General features: G+C 51.2%; 1 protein-coding gene across 1 annotated transcript in view; it reads right to left on the bottom strand.

The window, feature by feature from the left end:
- Positions 1-21,816, bottom strand: part of MYO18B (myosin XVIIIB) — a 168,362-nt gene that overhangs the window by 4,883 nt on the left and 141,663 nt on the right. The window contains exons 40-42 of the mRNA XM_054712773.1: positions 15,183-15,313; positions 9,230-9,274; positions 7,934-8,071 (exon numbers count right to left, since the gene is read on the bottom strand). Coding sequence (XP_054568748.1) covers positions 7,934-8,071; positions 9,230-9,274; positions 15,183-15,313 — 314 coding nt within the window. The remainder of the gene's footprint in view (positions 1-7,933; positions 8,072-9,229; positions 9,275-15,182; positions 15,314-21,816) is intronic.

Raw genomic sequence — 21,816 nt, 5'->3', positions numbered from 1 at the left:
TAAAAAGCAAAAGGGGTGCCGGCTGTCAGGGTTTGGGCAGGGCAGGCGGAGCTGGGGCTGGGGACTGGAGGAGGCTGGGAGCAAGGTGCAGGCAGGTTTCTGGCCACTGCCCACCCTCTGCATTGCTGCTCTAGCTGCACAAGGGAGCCAGCCCTCCACCCAGAACGGTGGTTGGGATTCTGGTTGAGACTGTGAGGAAGGTCCCTTGCCCACCACAGTCTGATGTCACCGTTGCCACCCCAGGGTCCCAGAGGACAGGGCAGTAACTCCAAGGACTTTGGAGTCAGGGAAGGAAGCCCAGCCAATGGCCCTGCAGGTGCCGCCCGGAGGGGAACGGAGATACAGATAGGGCAGGGGTCATTCCAGGGTTGTGGGTAGAGACCTGGACACTGTCTCTTGAGCTCCCGAGGCCAAAGCTTTAACCATCCCATGTGCCTCTCTCTTCTGGGGCTGGCGGGCGTCTCCCCAGACCCAGGACCCGTGGGAGGCAGCTGTGGCGCTGATATTCTGTTAAAGGTTCCATGCGTGACGGGCACCCGGCTGGGTCTTCTCATCTGCCTCTTCTTACTCCTGAGGTCAGCTGGATGGAGGTCCATGGGTCAAGGTCACGGTGTGTGTGTGTGTGTGGGGGGGGGGTGGGGAGACACAGGGTCAAGGTTACGGTGTCGATGAGCCACCTCCATCACCCACTCCCCTCACCGTCCTCAGTCCTCCTGCGGGATCAAGCTCCCTACTCCCAGCCTCGAGCTGCCCTCTGGCTCACCGGCTGCAGCCACACCAGCCCCCGAGGACAGCCGAGCCCCTCCGCCAGGGTTTGCATTTGCTGTCTGGGCAGTCCTTCCACCTCCTCCTGCACGGGTCACCATGTGACCTCGTGGGGAAGTAGCGGGACGAGAGAAAAGCCCTGGGCACAGGGTCTGGCACCTAGCCCCTCAAATAATGGCCCCTCAAGTAATGAATAATTAATAAGTGATAATTAATGGCTCTTCATGATTAACAGTTAATGGCAATCGTTATTACTACTACTAATCTCTGAATCCCCTGAGCCTAGCCCACCACTGGGCTCAATGAAAGCCTCCACGGAGGTTCCCAGAGGGACGGAGAGGGAACGGTGGGCAGGTGCCTCCTGGAGCCTGAGAAGGGTGGCCCCGTGCGCCTGGAGCAGCTGCCGCCTCCCACATGGTGGCTGTCAGCTTCCATCTCCGTCACAGCTGGACACGGCCGGGAAGGGAGCTGAAGGGCTCCTTTACGATCACCCCAAAGTGTGTCTGTCAACATCACTGCCTTGCAATCGCTCCCCTAATACACGGCAAGATGGCTTCCTCACTCTTTCTTTTTTGTAATAAACAGCTCGGAGCTGCCGGGGCAGTGGGCTGCCGCCGAGCTGACAGAAGTCATTTCCGTCCTGCCTCGGCCCCCGAGGGGAGCGGGGTGATGGATGTGTCTTGGGTGCTCGGTCTCATCCATCGCCTGCCACGCGGGGCAGGCGGCGTCGAGGGCTCCTGTCACAGAGCTGCCTGGGACTCTGCCGTCTGCTCACCCCGGCTCCCACCCCGGTGCGGGCTGTGGAGGCCAGGACAGGGAGGGAAGGGAGGGAGGGAAGAGGAGTTACAGGAAGAGGAGGAGGAGAAGGAGTGCTGGTTTCTGGGACAGAGAGCACAGAAGCAACACCTCTACAAGGCGCATGCCCCCAACGTCCCAGCACAGCCACTCGGGCCCCTGCCTGGCGGCCACAGGGCTGCGATCACCCGTCCCTCTGCCCAGGCCTGATGTCTTGGGGGCAGGGCGGGCTGGAAGACACACTCTGCTGTCCCCAGCCAGGGGCCTGGGCAGACTCATCCCCTGCCTCGCCACCCCCGCACCCCCCCAGCTGTCCTCACTGCACGGCTTGGCTCAGAGGGGACTCCCCTCCGTCGGCCTCGCGTGATGGATGGCTGGTGGATAATCAAGATGTCACCGCGCCTGCCTCCCGGAGCCTTGGCCCAGGGGAGGGACGATGAATAGCAGGCGCTCGGAGCCGCTGGGAGACAGGGGTGGACAAACGCCAGGCGGACACTGCGATCCTCTAAGGAGAGAGTGCAGGAACACCTTGGGGACCTCTGCCGCCTGCCCGTCCGTCTAGCCACATGGAACCCTCCTAGCAGACCTGCTGTCACTGTTTTCCATACGAGCCACTGAAAACCTACTTTTGCCCCACTCTGCAGTTGTTTAAAAATCTTAGTGCTTTTGCTTGATTGTTTTTCTTGAACGACCCCTTCTATCAGGGGTAGAGAAGGCCCTGCAATGCGGGCAGAGGTTCAGGAATCAGTGATTCTCACATGTGATCCTGCGCTGAGCAGAATGGGAAAAGGATGCGGAGAATGAAGTAGTCGGTCCAGCCCAGAGCGAGCCAGCTGCTGAGACAGGTGTCCCTGTTTGGCCCACGTCCCTGCCCCGGCCAGGCTGTCCTGTGACAGAGCCCCCATGTCCCAGTGGCTCTCGCACCAGGACACGCTCCTTGAATACCCAGTGACAAGTGAAAAGCGCACCCGTGTGCGCACACGTTTTGTATATATCGTCTCATCAGGATCAGACTCCTCACCCATCTAGCAGATGAGCAAACTGAGGCTCACTGGTGAGAAACCATTAGCCCAAGGTCACTGCTAAGGGGCAGGGCCTGGGTGTGAACCCTGAAGCTCATGCTCTTCCCTTCCCTGACATCACACGCCCTCCAGGTAGACAGCTGAGTAGAGACCTGGACCGGCCTACCTCACATCTACACGTGAACCTCTCCCCCAATCCACTGAGACACGATGAACCAAAAGAGCGAGATCCGAGTCAAGCAGACAGATGCTGGATTCACTGGCATCAGACACAATCACACAGCGAAAAACACACAATTTCCAGGCCTGAGAGTCCGGGCGGGGCCGGGGCCAGCGGAGCTACAGGGAACCTGGAGAAGGTTTTAATGACACCATGAATCATCCCCAGAGGTGCGCTGTCACCCCCATTCTTCATCCGCACCCTGAAATTAAAGAGGAAATTAAAAATGTATTGATGTTCTGTAAGACTGGCGAGGCCTGGGAAGGGAAACCAGATGTCCTTTCAAGATGGCCTGAGGCCTTGTAACCGAGCCCAACACAGCGATTGATGGTCCGTAATTACACTTGACGAGGTGCCCAGAACCGTGCTCATCGCCCTAGAGAAAGGAGGCATTTATGGAGGCCCTAGAGCGCACAGGTAAATTCCAGATGATTCTGGATGATAACAGCTGCCTTACATGGTGCCTTCAGGCTTTGCAGATCTACTCAATTTTATCTTCCCAACAATCCTCTAAAGCAGATACTATTGTCATCTTCCCAATCCACAAACGAGGCTCAGAAAGGTCAGTAATCTGTCATGTGATAAATGGGGAGAAGTGGATTTAAACCAAGGAGTCCACCTCCAGGATCCATGCCCCCTCACCACTCTGCTCCACTGACCCTTATCCCATTATACAGATGAGAAAACCGAGGCTCCCGTCGTGGTCTAACTACACACAATGCTAGGCTGAGCTCAGAGGAAGACGGGACCTTCCCCTCCTGGAGGGCACGCTGTAGGCGTGGAGACTGGCTGACCCACGAAGAAGAATCAGCGGCGCAGGAAGTTCATGGGATGAAAAGAGTAAGGCAGGGGTGGGGAACGTCTGGCCCTCGGGCCGTATGAATCATTTGGTCTGGCCCTGCCAAGGCGTTGGGGGTGAGTTAATTAAACGTTTGACCAAATAAGTTGATAATTTTGTATGGCCCGCTGCTAATGATGTTATAAATATCCAATGGCCCTGGGCAGAAAAAAGGTTCCCCACCCCTGAGGAAAAGGAATGGAGGGATGGGAAGGTGAGGGGTTGTGGAAGTGCGGACAGAATGAACTAAGGGCTCCATCTGCCTTATCTGGCTGGTTAACACAACACCCCTACTTACCAGCCAGCCCATGCCTCTTATCTGGACTTAAAATAGACTCAAAACCAACTTCCAGTTCACAATCTAGAGTGAACTCCAGGAGTAGTAATGGTTTGGTTCCGATTTGGATAGAAAATACATAGGTCTGACTAATTTTTGAAAATGTCATAAAGGCGTATGGATATGGAAAATCACATGGATGTGAAGTATGTATATTTCAACAATAAGTTCACTTAACAAAAATTTAGCTCCATGAGCGAACCACCGATTCGGGAACGACGTTTTGGAGCATCAGTGACGAATCCAAATGGTTTTACACAAACTTGCAGCTACCTGAGTGAGCCTCGGCACCCACAGATCTACCCGCCGGGACCTGGAGTTGTGGGCAAGGAACGGCCCTCTCTCCATGGAAAGCCATCTGCGAGGGCCGCGGGCTCCAAGGATGACTCCTGGACAGAGACCCACGCCTGGGCTCCCTGGCTCAGGCCTGGCGTCCAAGGTGGGTGTGTTCGCCTCGAACACCTCCACACCCTCGGTGTTAACATCTTCCCCACGAGTCTTCCTCATCCTGAGAAACCTGAAAGGGACCCCTTTGTCCCAGGAAGACACGAGATCATGTTCACGAGAGGCCCCTTCATCAAGGACATTGGGGATGAATTAAAATGACCTCGAGCTCTGGGTCTCTGAGCGCGGAGACCAGTGAATAAATGTACTATTGGAATGAGATTAGCATGGATGCTTAACCTACTTTGAGAACAAGCTGTTTTTAATGCTAAGTGCCATCCATTCATATTTACATAATTAATGAACTAATTACAAAGAAGTCTGATCTAATCATCGGAGCGGGCTTCACGTGACCCCGTCCTTGGCTTTCACTTCCGTAGAAGTAATTGCCTTTCCTTGAAAGTAATGCAACTTTATTTTTAAAACAATGCCCTCTAATTTAGACTTCTTTATTAATTCAAGCCAGCCTTATTGCAAATAAAAAACCAACAGGGGGGCGAGAAGGGGGTGGTGGCGGTGTCTAAATCTTTTTCTTTTAAACGAAAGAACCACAAGCCAAGAGGATGGGGCTGGGAATGTTTACCGAAAGCAATTTCCCCCCAGAAAAAGGGAGACGCTGTCATGCCATTTTTTTTAGCCAAAGGAAAAGCAGTTACGTTACGTCGGCACCAAAGCAAATGATACATACAACAGTAATTAGCGAAGATTACACAGTAATTAAAATCACGATGATTATGTGAGTGAGAATAATTTATACAATAATCTCCACGTTCGCGTTGCAAGATGGTACACGGCCAACAGCAACAGTGGAGAGCCATGGTTGGCAATAAATTCAAGCCACAGCATCACTAATTATGTGCTGATAGATCGGCCACTGAGATGTAGGGATAAATGTCTCTGACCAGGATACACAAGATTTTACTGGGACTTCCCAAGGCTACCAAACGGGGAGCACAAACACTATAGTGTGTTTTCTCTTCCTCCCTCTCTTCTCCCTTTCTTCTTCCTCCTTCCTCCTTTCCTTCCTCCCTCTCTCCCCTCCCCTCCCCTTCATTTTTTGTCTGCATGATCTTGTTCACTCCCATCATTCAGTCTTCCCCTTGATGGAGACCATTTGCTTTGCTTTTTAAAAAAAAAACAAAACAAAAATAAATAAAGCCTACCCAGTATCATTCTCCTGCTCCAGCTAAGGCACCCTGATGTCCTTTGGGGAACCCCTCCTCCCCCAATGTTCCTGCGGTTTGGGTGGGAACAGACCCAGCCCCCAGAGCTGGGTGAGAACCGCAACGTGAGCCTAAGGAAACAGGCTCCTTCCTTCCCTTTATCCATTCCGACTAGATCAGTGACAGACACGCTTCACTCTGGGCCAATGCGGGTCAAGCTCGGGCCTCTGGAGAAGGAGAAGCCCCCTTCACCGCCGGACTCAGGGTGGTGCCAACGTGAGCTTGGAGCTGTTGGCCGCCATCTTCCTGCCCCAGAGAGGAGCCAACTCGGAGGGAAGCAGAGCAGAGAGGCTGGTGGGGGGCATCAAATCCCCACGGTCATTTTTTAAAATGTGTCTTTTAAAATTGATTTTAGAGAGATAGGAACCACCGATGAGAGAGAAACATCAACAATGATCAGCTGCTTCCTGCACGCAAGGCTGGGGTCCCGCTGGGCATGGGGATGGGTGTCCAGAGGGAGCTGGGGCTGGGAGCGCTGTGAGGATGGGGGAGGTGGAGAGAGCCCCTTTCACACCCTCTAGCAGGGCAATGGCCCTGAGGGGGCAGGAAGGAGAGGCCAGGCACCCAGCAGGGCCCAGATGAGCTGCCATCCCCTGAACAGCCCCTGGCACACCTGTGGCCAGACGTGGAGAGACACTCCTGAGCCAAGTGTGGCCGCCACCCCCAAGCCCATAAACTCCGCTCTGGGGGCCACGAGGGTGACATGGCGTCCCCGTTTCAGAAGCTCCTGCCTTTATCGCAGCGGCGGCACGATGCCCGGGCCGTAAATCACCGAGCTTTAGCTGTATTTCCCCGGAGCTGACGTCCCCTTATAAATAATACAGAGGATGCTTGTATTTTTTTGGCAGAAGAAGGCTTTCTCCCTCTCTTGTTTTCAGAGTGACCTCTCTCAGTCAAACTGATGTGCCAGGGGACACGGGGATGGGCAGACAGGAGTCTCGTTGTCACACAGAAGGGACGCAGGGATCACCTGCTAGAATCTAGTCAAGTTTAAAATGCAAACTCTTTCTGACCCAGAGAACCCTTTGCACATATGCATAAGGTTGTGTGATTTTTTTTTTTAAGCTTTACAGGTTAATGGCAAATACCCAGGAAGTAACTAAAAGTGAAACCAGAAGACCACAGTTAATACACCATGGCATGACTTTTAGATGTTTTACAGGCCTTCAGAAGGGGACAGGTGTAGGCATACTGATAAGGAAAGAGTGCAGGGTCTACGGTTGAGGGAAGGAAGCGCAATATAATAGAGCATCATATCACTTAGGTTTTTTTAAAGGCCCACAAATATGCTATGTACTTACTACAAGAACATATGTGTTTATAAATATATATAGAGAGATATGGAAGGATACACGCCAGACTGAAGATGGGTAATACCTTTGGAAAGGGAGCTGAGATTGGGGTGGAGGCCAAAAGGATTTTCACCTTCTCAGTTATATTTTAAGTTCTTGAAAGAGGGGACGCATTCACAGATTACTTGTGAATCTATGAATAGAAAAGAGCTGGAAGTCAAGGCATCTGAACGCTAGGAAAAAGGCAAAATCTTGATATTCTAACAAAGCTAAAATCTCTGAAGGAGAAGTCATCTGGTCTGTCTTTATACTGACTCACCATTAAAAAAAAAAATACAAAGCCCTGGCCGGTTTGGCTCAGTGGATGGAGTGTCAGCCTGCGGACTGAAGGGTCCCAGGTTCGATTCCGGTCAAGGGCATGTACCTTGGTTGCTGGCACGTCCCCAGTAGGGGGTGTGCAGGAGGCAGCTGATCGATGTATCTCTCTCATCGATGTTTCTAACTCTCTATCCTTCTCCCTTCCTCTCTGTAAAAAAATCAATAAAATATATTTCAAAAAAACCCAAAAATACTCAAGTGACTGTGTTGATTTAAAAAAAATTATAAATCCAGAACTGTCTATAAATGGGAACAAGAACTCGCCTTAGATGGAAGGCAGCTATACTAAATACACAGCTATTTTAAAAAATGTTCATCCCGTGCTATTTAAAACCATTTGGAAAATCACGCGTTATGGAGAGCTGCATTAGATCCTCATCATTTCGACTATTTGGTGTGGTCAATACAATTATATTTCCTGTTCTTCAGATGAGGAGGTGAAGGCCCAGAGGAGGTACCTGACCTTCCCAAAGTCACACAGCTAGGAAGTGGCCGGGGAGTATCTCAAACCATCCGGACCATTGATTGTCCTTGTGTAGGACAGAGGAAAGGAAAGACTTCAAAGTCTGAGGTTCTTTGAGATACTGGCCATCCAGAGGCAACAAGGAGACACTCTTACCTGGGGCTGAGGATGTGGCTGCTGATGGCCGACTGTCGAGAGGGGCTCCTCATGGTGTCTGTGGCCACGGACAGAGTACAGCTCAACCAGGACCGCAGGCTGCCCTCTGGCTGGGAGCTGAGGATGGAGATGTTATCTCTGGAAGCGGAATGCAGGACACTGTCAACCACGATGACAACCACAGTAACAGCAATAACTAGACAGTCACCCCTAAAGGAAGCCAGGCCTTGTGCTAAGGGTTGTACATGCATAACCTCAATCGATTCTCACAACACCATCCCTGAGGGGTCGTAGCTGGTGATTTCCACATTATATAGGTGAGAGAATGGGGATTTGGGAAGGCCAACTTGGGTCTTGGCCAAGGTCACTCAGCTAATTAGTGATGAAGTTGGGATCCAATATCCATGCTACTGATCACTGCTCTTCCTTGGGAAGATAAATACTCTATTAGGGATGTTGAGGCACCTCCAATTTTAGAGTATATTTGGCATTGAATTTTATACCAAGTGATATGTTTCCTGAATATGGTAAGTGTGAAGGTCTTAACTCCTCGCCCGCCTTCCCCAGAATCCTTCTGTATCTGATAAATATAAATGTATTTATTTGCAGAATACTCTATGCCAGGCACCACTGGAAGGAGCTATAAACATGAACCCAACATTGACCCTGTCCTCAGGAACCCATTCTAGCACAGTAGACATCTATATGAATAACTATGAAAATAAGGAGAAAATGATCAATACCATAGAGTGAGACAGAAAGTAGGTTCTAAGGACAATAAAGAGGAATCTTTATTGCTTCTTGGAAGCATAGGGAAGGCATCCACCAGTGGCAGTTGAACTAAATCTTACTGGAATGTTAGGGCCTAGCCATGCAGGGCCTGGAGAAAGGAATTTTAGGTGGAAGCATACACACAGGTATGGAGGTCATAAAAAGGCAGAACATGGATAATATGGAAAGTAGGAGTCCAGGATAGACAAGAAAGTAAGGGTCAGAATGTGCAGGGCTCAAATGTCGGTTTAAAGAAGTCTATTCTGAGGTAACAGGGAGCCACTGAAGGTGTTTGTGGAGGACGGTGGCATCGTAAGTCCTGGGCACCTCTGTCTAAAAGAGGCTGGCCAGTTCGATAACATGTGCCCACTGCTATAGATTACGACCATGGAGCCAAAGCTCTCAGGGGCACTGCTGAGCATTCTCCGAGCAGGCATGGATGTTCCCTCTGCAGACTGGACAGAGACCAGGGGCATGCTCCTGGCTGTGGTGTCAGCTGCTCCGTTCTCCTCAGGGTTAACTTACATCTCCTTTCTGCCGCTGCCACCACAGTCCACTGCCGTCTGGACACTAGGAGGAGGCACAAGAAAGAGTCGGTTTATCCTCCTGTTGCCAGGCGTACTTCCTCACAGGTGTCAGTTGAACAACAATGGTCAACTGAACCCAGCACACGAAAGTCTTTATAGCTAATGAAGGCACATGCTGCTGTTAACTGGTGACCACTATTCACCCCAGGTGACCCCATGAGTATGAGCCCATGGGGGCTTGGGGTGTCTCAGTGTTTTAATTCACCACCAGGTGCATTTTTTTTACAAGTCATGGATTATTGACCATGGCAGGTCCTTGAGTTTGTGCACCATGGTCCAATGAGCCCTTGAGTTCTGGGAGGTCACACAGGGGCTACCAAGGGGTCAGGGAGAGGGACCTAGGAGGGTCCCAAACCTCCCTTTCTCATGCCAATCAAAAGATGGCTGTAGTCCATCCTAAGCTAGAATTTTCTGTAGGGGTTTGCTTTGGTGTAAAAAACGAGGGTTCCGCTCCAAGGAGGGAGTTTGAGACCCACTGACCCTTTCATCATATGAAGAAAGTGTTGCTGGACTGCAAGCTCTATGAGCAGGTCCATGTTGATCTGTTCCCTACTGTATCTCTGTATGTCTTAACACAAAAGGTGCTCCATTGATGATGATGATGGTGGTGGTGGTGGTGAAGATGATGATGATTTTAACCTGTTGAGTTGGCAAGCTGAGGCCCAGGAAGGCCTTGAGACCTGTCCGTGGTGCTGATCCACACGGCAGTGCAGCCAAGGCTGGGACCCTCATCTCCTGATACCCGTAGTCAGTGCTTCTTTCCCTCACCTTGGCGCATGAGGTTTTTTAAAATAAATGTGCCAGGCATTTGTGGGCAGGAGATTGATAATTAGCAAGATAATTAATTGTCTTCTGTTGTATTCCTTTAGGGCAAGTCTTTGCCAGACAACTCCAGGCTGAATACAAACACGGCCGGGGAAGTAATACATGAGTGCACTGGGCCCGCATCACAGTGACAGACACAAGTTCGCCAGAATGACAGGCCAGTTACGTGGCAGAGAACAGAAACCTTGACAGGAGGAAGGGGGAGAAGGGGCATGCTCGGCAGGACAGCAGAGCGCGATCATTAGAAGTGTGGGTGATGGAGTCAGCCTGGGAGTCAAATCACAACCCGTTACTCACTAGGTGAGCTGGGGCCCGTCTCCTGACTTCTCTAAGAAGCAGCTCGTCACTGTAGACTTGGGGTGATAATGGTACCGACCTCAGAGACTTGCGTGAGAATAATATATGCAAAACAGGTGGGTTGCACAACCCGGCCAAAAAGTCCCCAGGAAAGAGTGGCCATTAGCAGAACGATCATTTGTTTCCTGTAACGCCTGAGTAGGCAAGCAGTGTGGAGTGCTCACGCCCTGTGACCCCCACTAGTTGGGTATTCAGGCCTCGCAAGCTACAAAGAAGCCTAGAAAGCCAAGTGGCCTCTGTGGCATCGCCAAAACATACGCCATCCTAGGCCAGGGTCCTGTGTTTAATTTGGAATGTGGCATCAACCTTTTTAGAATATGGGAGAAATTCTTTTAAGCTTTCCTCCAGTTCTTGGGCATGCTAATTACTCCAAAAGGGGAGAGCAAGTTAGAAGGTCAAAGAATTATAGAAAAAGAGATGCGGGTAAGCTCCAAAGCCTGTCTGAGCAGAGCCTGGGCCCACTCATAAATAAACTCACTCAGAATGATGCCTTAATGGCAGATGTGATCTCTGGTTAGACCCAGATATTTCTACTTGTCCCACTGCAGTCCGATTTTAGCCAAGTGAGGAGGATAATATACAACTGAACTCAACACAGTAATAGAGGACTCTTTCTAGAACATTCATCTCAGATGGGGCCAGCTGGAATGGATACACTCTGAGCTGACCCTCTAGTCAGAGGTCATCCTTTGGCCTCTCCACACTCCCCCTCCTCCTTCCCCTCCCCCCAAACCACCAGCCAAAGAGACAGGCAGAGGAGCCGCAGACCCTGGGCCAGGATGGCTGGGGCTGTCTGTCAGCTGACGCATCCCTCCCTCCATGACTAATGAGCGTGCTCCGAGCCTGGGGTAACAGCCTAGAGCATTTCCCCATTAATCTAAGAAGGCTGGCGCCCCAGCCCCAGTTACCAGGCAGTGCTCCAGAGCGGGAGAACACGCATGTAAATGCTCCCGCACAGCCCACCTGGCTTTCTGAGCACGTAGCCACGTTTCCAGCCTGGAAGGCCTGTTACGCTCGGATCTAATTCCCAACATGGGGAAATGTGACTTTTTATAATTTGAACAAGTCTCTCAAAGAACCTCACCTCCAGCGAGCGGAAGCACCACTCTCCCTCCCGGCGCGGGTTGGAATCCTAATTGAGAGCTCAATTTGGAGAAGAACCTCGGACCGATCCCGCAGGCTCCCGTCCAAACCTTCTATCCCAGGTGACAAGACAATTAAGAGGGAAGTGCAGCGTGGAGCTGCCAGGATGGGAGGAGCAGGACGGGAGGAGCAGGACGGCGCTGGGCCGGGGCTGGGACCTCTGCTCCGGACAGCGGCTCCACAGCCTAGCCGTGCACAGAGCCCTTGTCTATTGTTGACAGCCATTTTCATCGCCCTGTGACCGGAGGACATAGTTTGTACAATATTACTTCTCCAAAATGTGTAGAGACCTCTTCGTGGGCAATTTCCCCCAGTCTTCCCCCATCCCTATGCTATTCCTGAAATCTGTGTTCCTTGTAAATTTTAGATCCAACTTGCAGGGCAGCGAGTTCGGACCAAGGCCTGCTGAGAGTTAAGAAATGCTCCCTAGAACCACGTGGGGTCAGGGCCGGCTTCACCCCTGCTCAGAGGGGCCTGTGCTTGGAGTCATGCTCTGTGTCGCTGTCCTGCAATTCTGAATGCTTTTGAACAAGACCGCCCCTATTTTTATCTCCCAGTGGGCCCGCGAATGATGTAGTTGATCCTGCCTGGGGTTCCGGAGCACATCAAGGAACCCGGGACTCAGGGGGCTCCTGTGGACATTTCCAGAGAGGAAGGAAGATGGAGAGAAGGATGAGAAGGTGGTGGGAGGTAGGGTGGAGGAGGAGGAGCGGAGAGGAGAAGTGCTTTTCTCTTATTTACCTCCTCAGATAAAGAGATGTGGGCAGCTCCAAAGACTGTCCTACTGTGGCAAGGAGCCTTCACAGTGTGGCCAGCGCCGGGCCCCACTACACTAACTCAGAACGAGGCCCTTAACGGCAGCTTCGATCCTCGGTGAGGCCCAGGTATCTCCACTTGTCCCACTGTGGCCTGATTTTAGCCAATTTAAAAGGATACACGTTGGAAAAGGTACAATATACACTCAGCACAGGAATAGGGGACTCATTTCCAGAGCATTCGCCTCTGTGACCTCCGTCCCTAGGTGAGAAGCTGCTCCTTGCTTCTTGTCACACCTCCTGCCCAGCCTGACCCCACACCCCCGACCACGGCCCCGCTTCTCCCCTTTCCGATTTTGTCATCTTTGTAATTTTTATTGTTCATTTGAAAAGGAATCTCTTACTATGCAAATGAAGATGGTTCAAAAAAACCATCGTTGGAAAAAAAAACACACAACAAAAAAAACCAAACAAACAACAAAACACAAGTATGCACAGCCATCAAGTCCCTTTATAACAAACGCAAAAGCCCTAGCGTTTCTATTCGTAGAAGAGCTAGCTGAGCATCAAGCGGTAACATCAGCAATAGGAGTTTGTAATTACAAACACTATTCTGTCACAACACTAATAAAACTGGAGGAGGGGCGGCGGACGGGGCACCCCTCCGTGTAATCACGGGCTGGGAGCAGCTGCAACATCGGTATCTGCCATTTCACCAGCAATTTGGCAGCTGTACAAATGCGTAGGGAGCGGTGGAAACACTCTATGTGCATGGAAGCCATTTTTGCAGAAATTGAAGACTTTTGAGGTAAAAAAATTGAAGACTTTGGAGGCAAGAGCATGAGGTTTTAGAGCCGCTGGGTCTCTGTTGTGAAGATGCCGGGCATGAGCAACTTCGTGAGAAAGTTGAAGGTTACATGTCTCTGAGCAGCGTAGGACCTGCCCAGGCCTGCATCGCGGGAAGAGTGAGTTCCCGTGCTAAGATCAGCCGTATCAAGCACATCATTTACATGAGCAAAATCTCCCACGGAGGGTGCTGGTGAAGCGGGTGTGTGTGCATGCTCATTGTAGAGATATTAGAAAATGGAAATAAGCTTGAAGAAAACAAAAATTTAGGTCACCTGTAATGCCTTTTCTCTTGGGATGAGAGTGCTGGTGTGTTTCCTTCCAGTCTTTTTTCTTGATGAGACAGAGTCAGCTCTGACACAGATGTCTGGTTCTTTCCACGGGCTAAACCACAGTTGACTTGCAACTCCCTATATCTCCCTCACTGCCCATCTCATGCCCACATCGCCCACCGGTCAGTTCAGGCCCCTGTATCCATCCTATTGAAAGGAGTGTGACAGGCAAAGGTCTGGGTAGGAACCTGAGCAGCCCTGGGTTCTAACTCTGAGTATAGTGCTAATTTGCTGTGTGACCTGGAACTTCTCTGAGGAACATCCCAGGATCCTCACGTGCAAATGGAGAAGGCTACACTCGGTGGTCTAACTTTTGACTGTTCTGGCTGCAGCATGGACCAGCCCCCCACCCCTGAGAAGACCATGAGGGGCGGTGCGGGTGCAGCCCACACAGGTGGGTGCAGGGGCGGCTGGCTGGTGTTGGGAGGGGACCACCTCTGAAGGTCAGGTGAAGGCACTCTGCTCCTTATCAAAGCCATGCACAAAACATGCCTCTCCCGCTGCCCAGGCCTTGCTGCAGAGGCTGGGACGGGGGCAGAGATGCTGCAGTGAGACAGGCAGCTGTTATTTCACAGAAACAACACGCCGCGGCCACAGAGGCGGCTCCGGGGAGCAGGACCTGTGTGCCCCGCCAGGACACTTCTGACTCCTACTAGCTGAGGAGCCCCCCATGGCCCCTGGCAGCTGGAGGTTCGAGTGGGTGGCGAGGAGCCGCCTGTCTCCCGAGGAGGAGAGAAGTCCAGGCACTGAACTGGAGTGGTCTCATCGATCACCAGCCAGCTAATCTCGTGTCCTTGACTTAGCTGTTGCCTTTGTAAAATCTGTTCTTATTCCGCATAAACATGGCTCACACTCTTAGAGCAGTTCTACGCGTGCAGATGTTCGTCTAAGTGATATTCATCTATTAACTCATTTAATTTTCACTAATAACCCTACGAGGTAGGTAATGGGTTGAATATACAAAACACCCAGTCTGTAGATCAAAAGTTGACGAATCTGCCCGGCCGGCATGGCCCAGTGGTTGAGTGTCGACCGATGAACCAGGAAGTCACAGGTTCAATTCCTGGTCAGGACACATGCCCAAGTTTCAGGCTCAATCTCTAGTGTGGGGTGTGCAGGAGGCAGCTGATTGATGATTCTCTCTCATCAATGATGTTTCTCTCTCTCTCTCTCTCTCTCTCTCTCTCTCTCTCTCTCTCTCCCTACCTCCCTCCCTCCCACCCCCCCCCCTCCCCCTTCCTCTTTCTGAAATAAATAAAAACATATTAAAAAGAAAGTGGCTGAATCTTGGCAATTTGATGTGGTTTGTCCAATAGCATCACGTCCACTTTACAGATGAGGGAGTTAGGTCCAGATTGGACATGTACCTCGCCTGAAATCACACAGTGCAGTCCCTCTGCAGCCACTGCCCAGGCTGCCCCACTCCCCGGAGGCTTGGCAAGCTGGGCAAGGTGGCATCCTGTCTTTCCTCACCTGAGCTGGCCAGATACCTTCCACCCCCGAACACATCCGGGCCTCCCAGCAGATGCGGCCCCCAGACCCCTGAGTGGGAGCTCCGGCCACTGAAGACCAGGAGCTCCCCAGGGTGCAGCCCACCTGCTGCGCCCGGCCCTCCAGAACCCCTGTAAGTTACCTCTCTGTGTCACTGTCGCTGGACGCCACCTCCTCCAAGGCCGCCTGCAGGTCAGCAATCCTCCGGATGGACGTCTCCAGGTCTGTCTGGAGGGTCTGTCTCACTGTTGCCAGCTCCTCCACGTACTTCTCCTGGAGACGAGACCACAGCCACGCTAGCCTTGGGCAAGAACCCCAGCCGCCCACGAGGGCCCCGGGGAAGAGGCAGAGCCCGGGCTCAGCCTAGAGTGCACCGAGCACCTATTAGCATGGTGGGCACCCCTCTCTGGGGGTGGGCTTATCAAACCCTCAGATGAACGCTCTGGATTTTATAGGGAAAGTGGATGCGGAAGGGCCTCCAGGGCATGGACCGTGGACAGACTCCCTCACCGCTGCTGGGGGTCCAGCCGGGGCTGTGCTTTGAACCTGCACCCCCTGCTGCCTGGGCAGATGAGGAAATGCATGAACCAATGCATGTTTCTTGGAAGGGCCCCAGAGGATGCTCCGGAAGCTGAGCCTGTGCCCCAGGGATGGATCTGGAGCGTGAGCTTGGGGGAAGGGCAGAACGAGAATGGTTCCCTTTCGACTCTGTCACCTCAACCCCCCCAACTTTCCGTCCCCCAAGGCAGCAAAGGCAGAGCTGGCAAGCCGCTGGCCTTTATTTGGAGGTCTTTGTGCCCAGCACTGTATTCAGTGCTTCCCGCTCCTGACCTCAATGACTCCTCACAAGTCTGGCAAATGGGTCACTCTTACAGCTCCCATTTCAGGTGAGAAACTGAGGCCGTGAGTAGAGAAAGCTTAATAGCAGTGCTAGAACTGAGCTGGGTGTATCTGACTCTCTTCTTCTTGCTCATCCCTTCACTCTCTGACACCCCCAATCAGGTCCTGGGAAATCCATGACTTCCACACCCCTGCCCTTTAACACAGCATGCCCCCCAGGGGACACTGGGCAATGTGCACGGACATTTTTGGTTGTCACAACTTTGGGGCTGGTTCCTGGCATCCAGTGGAAAGGCCAGGAATGTTGTTCACATCCTACAATACAGAGGATCGCCCCCCACCACAGAGAACGACCCGGCCCCAATGTCACCAGTGCCCAGTCTGAGAGAGCCGGAGTGAAACCCGGAAACGCATCTGGAAACTGACTCTACGGGGAAGGGCCGAAAAGGCAGAGCCAGGCTCTGTGCTGGGGATGCTTGGGGCAGTGCTATCGACAACCCGGAGAGGCCGAGAGCCGCCTATCACCCAGCATTGGGACTGGGTAGGGGAATCCCCATGTGTGACTCTGAGGCCATTAGGCAGACATTACCATTATCCTGGCAGCGGGGACGGCCTCCGTGGAATAATGTTAAGCAAATGGAACAGAACAGGGAACTATCATGCCCATGTCTATGCAAATTACAAACACACACTTGGAGGAACACGTGGGAGCTGAGGATATTCATGGGTGGGGGTGCAGGGGGTTTGCGGACAAGATTTTCCCCATAAGCTGTTCTAATGATGTTCATTTTTTCACTGCTGTGTTAAGGAAAAGACATGTATCAGCTGATCGGAGTGTGGCGAGGTGAACAGATAAGGAGACGGGGTCAGACCTCTGGGTGAGTCTCAGCTGCTCGGTTAACTGACCAGCTGTGTGGCCCTGGGCAGCCCACAGCCCCTCTCTGAGCCTGGGGTCACTCTCCTTTCATTTGGGGGTGAGGAAACTGAGGCCAGCACAGTCACCGAGGGCAGCCAGGAGCAGAGAAGGGATGGGAGCCCTGCTCTGCCACCTCCCAGTCTCTTGATCTTTCTGGGGCTACGTGTGCACACCCCAATGCGAGCCGGTAAGGACCCGGCTGCTCCCCACTGCTAGGGCACTCAGTTCTCCTTGGAGACGGGCTTGTCTGTTCCCCGTGTGGTAAGTCTGTGCTTTTCCAGCTGGAGAGAGAGAGGAGAGAAAGAACTGAGACAGCCCAGGAGCCAGGCCGAGTGGATGAGAGAAGGGGTGGCGTGGAGGGGGGCAGGGACTCGCACACAGGCTCAGGGGGAACACCCCACAGAGACAGAGTTGGGAAATTTGGAGTCTGTGTAATCAGCAATCAGCAAACCTTTCCTGCTTCAACTGGAAAACCACAGAGTTTCTGATTGCAGGGACCAGGTGACATGGATGCGGTGGGCTCTCCCTGGGGCAGACAAAACAAGGCCCCACCCAGAGAGCAAGAGCACTGAGAGACACGGGGACACAGGGGAGGAGGGGACACAGGGGAGGAGGGGGCACAGGGAGGCGCCATCAGGCCGGGGAGCCGGGCTCCTTCCAGCTGCCATGACGCATGACTAACGAAGCCCAGGACAGGGTCAGGACGGCCACAGGCAAACGGGGTCGCGATTCAAAGCCAGGCATGAGCTTGGTCTTCCCAGTCATTCTTTCTCCTTGGAGACTTGGAGCACAGAGACATGGGGGGGGGGGGGGGGGGGGGGGGGGGGAGATATTAGGATATGACTATTGAGATAGATGTACACAGCAGAAACATACTAATAAACATACCATACGCCCATATTAATCTATAGTTACAATACAGTGATATAGATAGTTATAGAAACACAACATACTAATATCTACTATGTATTCACTACACAGATGCTCCTCGACTTTAGGTGGGGTGATGTCCTGATAAACACATCGTAAGTTTAAAATATTGTAAGTGGAAACTGCATTTAATGCGCCTGACCAGCTGAACGACATAGCCTAGCCTAGCCTCCCTTCATTGCGCTCAGAACACGTGCATTATCAGCAACCCCACTGTAAGCTGAGGTGCGGGTATAACAGATTCCTTCTTCTCACCAGAAACAGGAGGCACGGATGGGCCTTCCGTAGTCATGATGGGATGCAAAACCACAAAGCATGCGACCCAAAACACTGGCAACACACACACTGTAGAGCCCTATCGCTAGTCCAGAAAAAGATCAAAATTTGAAATTTAAAGTACAGTTTCTGCTGAATGCGTATTGCTTTTATGCCCCCATAAAGTCGAAAAATTCTAAGTCACATCATCGTAGGTCACCATTCATTTAATAAACATTTATTGAGCACTTACTATGTGCCAGCACTGATCTAGGCACAGGGAATATAGATAGAAAGAATCCTAACTTCCATGGAGCTCTATTCTTGCAGGGGCCTGTCTATCTGTATTGCAGGTGTCCAGAACACACCCTCACTAATGCATGCACAGTATACACCATGTGCACAGAGATCAGTGCAATAGTATGTAGCATGTAGCATGTGTACCTGCTGGCCTCCTAGCACCGCTCAGGAGAATCATGCACCATGTGGCACTCCCAAGCTGCTCCCCCTGCAGCGTGCTGCACAGAGCTGCTGGGAGGGAGCGGTTCATCTGATAATTAGTGGCTGCAATTAAATCGTCTCCTCTTGTGATGTTCAATTAGAGGCTAATATCTAAAACCGTTGTTTGTTTTCTCTGCCCAGGGCAGCTGTCTTCAGAGAACCCTCTTCCTGTCTGCCAGTGCCCAGGACGTCAGATGGCAGTTCCGAGCCTCGGGAACGTCGAGGCACCCCCCCACCCAAGACCTCCCAAAGTTAATTTCACAAGTTTTTATTATAGATTAGACAATCTCAAAACACCCCCAAAACATGATGAAAAATCTTGTTATTTTTTTCTGGTGCAGTAAAGACTAATAGAAACTTCATGTTACAGAGCCTGGTACCAAAAAAAAATTACACACACACACACACATATGCTATTATAAATGTGTGTGTGTGTCTGAATGTGTATGCACCTATGCATATAGATACACACACAAATATTCCTACTCTGACACGTACTTAATAAAAGTATTGAACTAATTAATAAAATATATTCATTTATATTTCTCACATGTTCAAGCACTCTGCTAAATTTAAAATACCGTATCTCACACAATCCTTTTGAGAAGCCTCAGAATCAAGTACTATATAACACGTAAAAGGTAGCTGGAGATTATTACCCCAAAGTAATAGTGGAGTTGTTATCTCGGTGTGGTGAGGTATCAGGTGATTTTTATTTTCCTTTTGATACTTCTCCAGATACTCTGCAAGGAATATGAATTACTACTTTTATTGTCAGAAAGCTAAAAAATAGACTTCATTTCTCTCTGACACTACAAGGCATAGTCCCCTGGTCCATCTACCTGCTCACTGCTTCTCAAGGCCTTATTATACCCATTTTACAGATGAGCAGGCTGAGTCTCAGAGAGGTTAGGTCTCTTGTCCAGGGACATGCGACCAAGACATGATGATCTAGAGTTGGGCCCAGGTCTCCGGAACCCAGCCCACAGCTCTTCTCCCCCGTTGCCTCTAGTTCCTGTTTCATCCAAGGATGCCTGTGTCTCCGAAAGGGTGGGGGGAGGGTCTTCCCAGAAAGAAAGATTATGAGAAACTGCCATTGTTTCGTTCAAACTGTCCAAGGGTCATTTGCCCGGGAGAAATGAGGCTGCGGGGAAAAATAAAGGCCCTGCGAATTACGTCCTGGTTAAAGCTCCATATTAACAACGAAGTGAGCCTTAGTGGGGGAGTGTTCAGCCTCATTTTGGAAAAGGAAAGAATTGAGATGCCCATTAGAAAATCTAAAAATGCATCAGATTTTCCTATTTAAGATGGAAAAAGAGTCCAACCTCCAGCAAGAAGAGGACCTGAGGAAACGGTGGTCATCCTTATCCACGGTCCTTTCTTCTTTCTTTTCTTTTATTATTATTTTTAAAATTTTTCTTTCTTCTTTCTTCATGTTCACCCCGAAAGTTCATAGTTTTTAGTCTATTTTTATGACGTGGTAATAGACACAGAGACTCTGATCAAAGACCCCTAAGTCGCACAGCTAGGAAGTGACAGACCGATGGAAGCTGAGGCCTATTTCCAAAGGTTCAGTAAATACTTGTCTCATCCCACCCTTTTCTTCACCCGGGGCAGGCATGTCTAATGGATCACTGCACAGCAGATCCAGGCTATCAGGAGCCAGAGTCCAGTGCTACCCTGTGCTCCATCTATCAGTGTCAACAGGAAGTCCCGACTCTGCCACCCTTTCAGTGACCTCAATCCTCCTGGAAAAGCCTCCTGAATCCTCAAAGAAGACACACACACACACACACACACACACACACACACACACACACACACACACGTTGATTGCGGAGTGCTCTATGGAATTAAAGGAAAACGCACCCACAACATTTAGGGAGAGACCCTGGTGGGAGGGGAAGGGGAGATGCAAACTAACACCCGGGAAGCAGCCGGAGAAGCACTGGCTGCAGAACAAGCACCCGTGTGAATTCTGAGGGTTACTCATCCCTCTTGCCCCCAGTTCCTCATCTGCCACAACGACAGTATTACTCTCTGTCAGAAGGTCGTTGCCAGAAACAAATGAAACTGTGCGAAACTGCGCACATCTGGTATACCTAACACAGGGGCACGGACTTGACACATAACGAACGTCCCCATTTCCTGCTTTCCTAAGTAAAGACGCTGAAAAGCCTTTACTTATATGAAGCCTGCAGATATTGTAGAGTGAGGACAGCCTCGTTTTTCAGGAAATGAAGTCTAAGAACCGGATGCTTTTTCTTTTTTTTTTTTGTGGGAGTCGGAAGTATTTACTACAATGCCCCAAAGGATTCTGTATCCGTCAGGAAAATCGAAATCACTCTAGATCGTTGAACCGGAGGAATTTCATACAGGGCCTTAGCCATCCTGGTGATGGGAAAGATGAGAAGGGAAAAGCGATGATCAATAGCGGGAAGGCGCTGCCTACCGAGGGCTGGAAGGAAAACCCAAGAAGTTGGGCCGCCCAATGCGAGGTGAACCTCAACAGGGCTGCCCGCTGGAAGCTGGCGCCGTGGAGGAGGGGAGTCCCTAATGGGACCTGGGATTACAGAGGCTCCTGCTGCTGCCAGGGACCCCTCTCGAGACCGTGCGGGGCAGGAAGAAACACTGGCTTCCCTCCTGCCTTACAGCTGCCCGTCACTGCCTGTCACTGGCGAACCTACCAGCTGGCAGCGAGGAAACAGCTCCCTGCAATTCCGAGGAGGGCAGAGAAGGGGTGGGGACAGGTCTCCGAGCATCAGGAGGGTTACGGGCACAGAGCACAGCAGCATCGGGCTCAGCCCAGGCCCCACTACTGAAGACAGACAAGGGTGTTTTCAGTTTGTAAAAATTCACGCAACTGTATCCACGGACGAGAAATGCACGCTCTTCTATATGTATGTTTCAAGGAAAAAGTTGTTAAGAAATCCAGAATTGTAATTTTCAAGTATTATAGAATTCAGTGCTGGATTGCACACTCCTAGTCTGTATCGGGTTTTTATGGCTACATGACAGATCCCCTCAACACCTCGTCTTTGGAAATATCAAGTGTTTTTCCACATCTTGTGGTTTTCTGCGGGTCAGGAATGTGAGAGTGGCTTGCTTATCCGGGTGGAACTGGCTCCAGGGCTGTGGTAGGCTGACTAATGGCCACCAAAGATGTCCACCTTCTCATCCCCAGGACATGTGAGTGTGGTAACAAAGAGGGATTCTGCAGTTGTGATGAAATCAAAGACCTTGAGACGGGGAGAGTATCCTGGATTATCTACCTGGACCCTAAATGTAATCAGAGAGGCCTTGCAAGAGGGAGGTGAGAGGGCCACTGGGGGAC

This window comes from Eptesicus fuscus, chromosome 23 (genome assembly GCF_027574615.1).
Source record: "Eptesicus fuscus isolate TK198812 chromosome 23, DD_ASM_mEF_20220401, whole genome shotgun sequence".
Lineage (NCBI taxonomy): Eukaryota > Metazoa > Chordata > Mammalia > Chiroptera > Vespertilionidae > Eptesicus > Eptesicus fuscus.
This window is presented reverse-complemented; position numbering and strand designations above follow the sequence as displayed.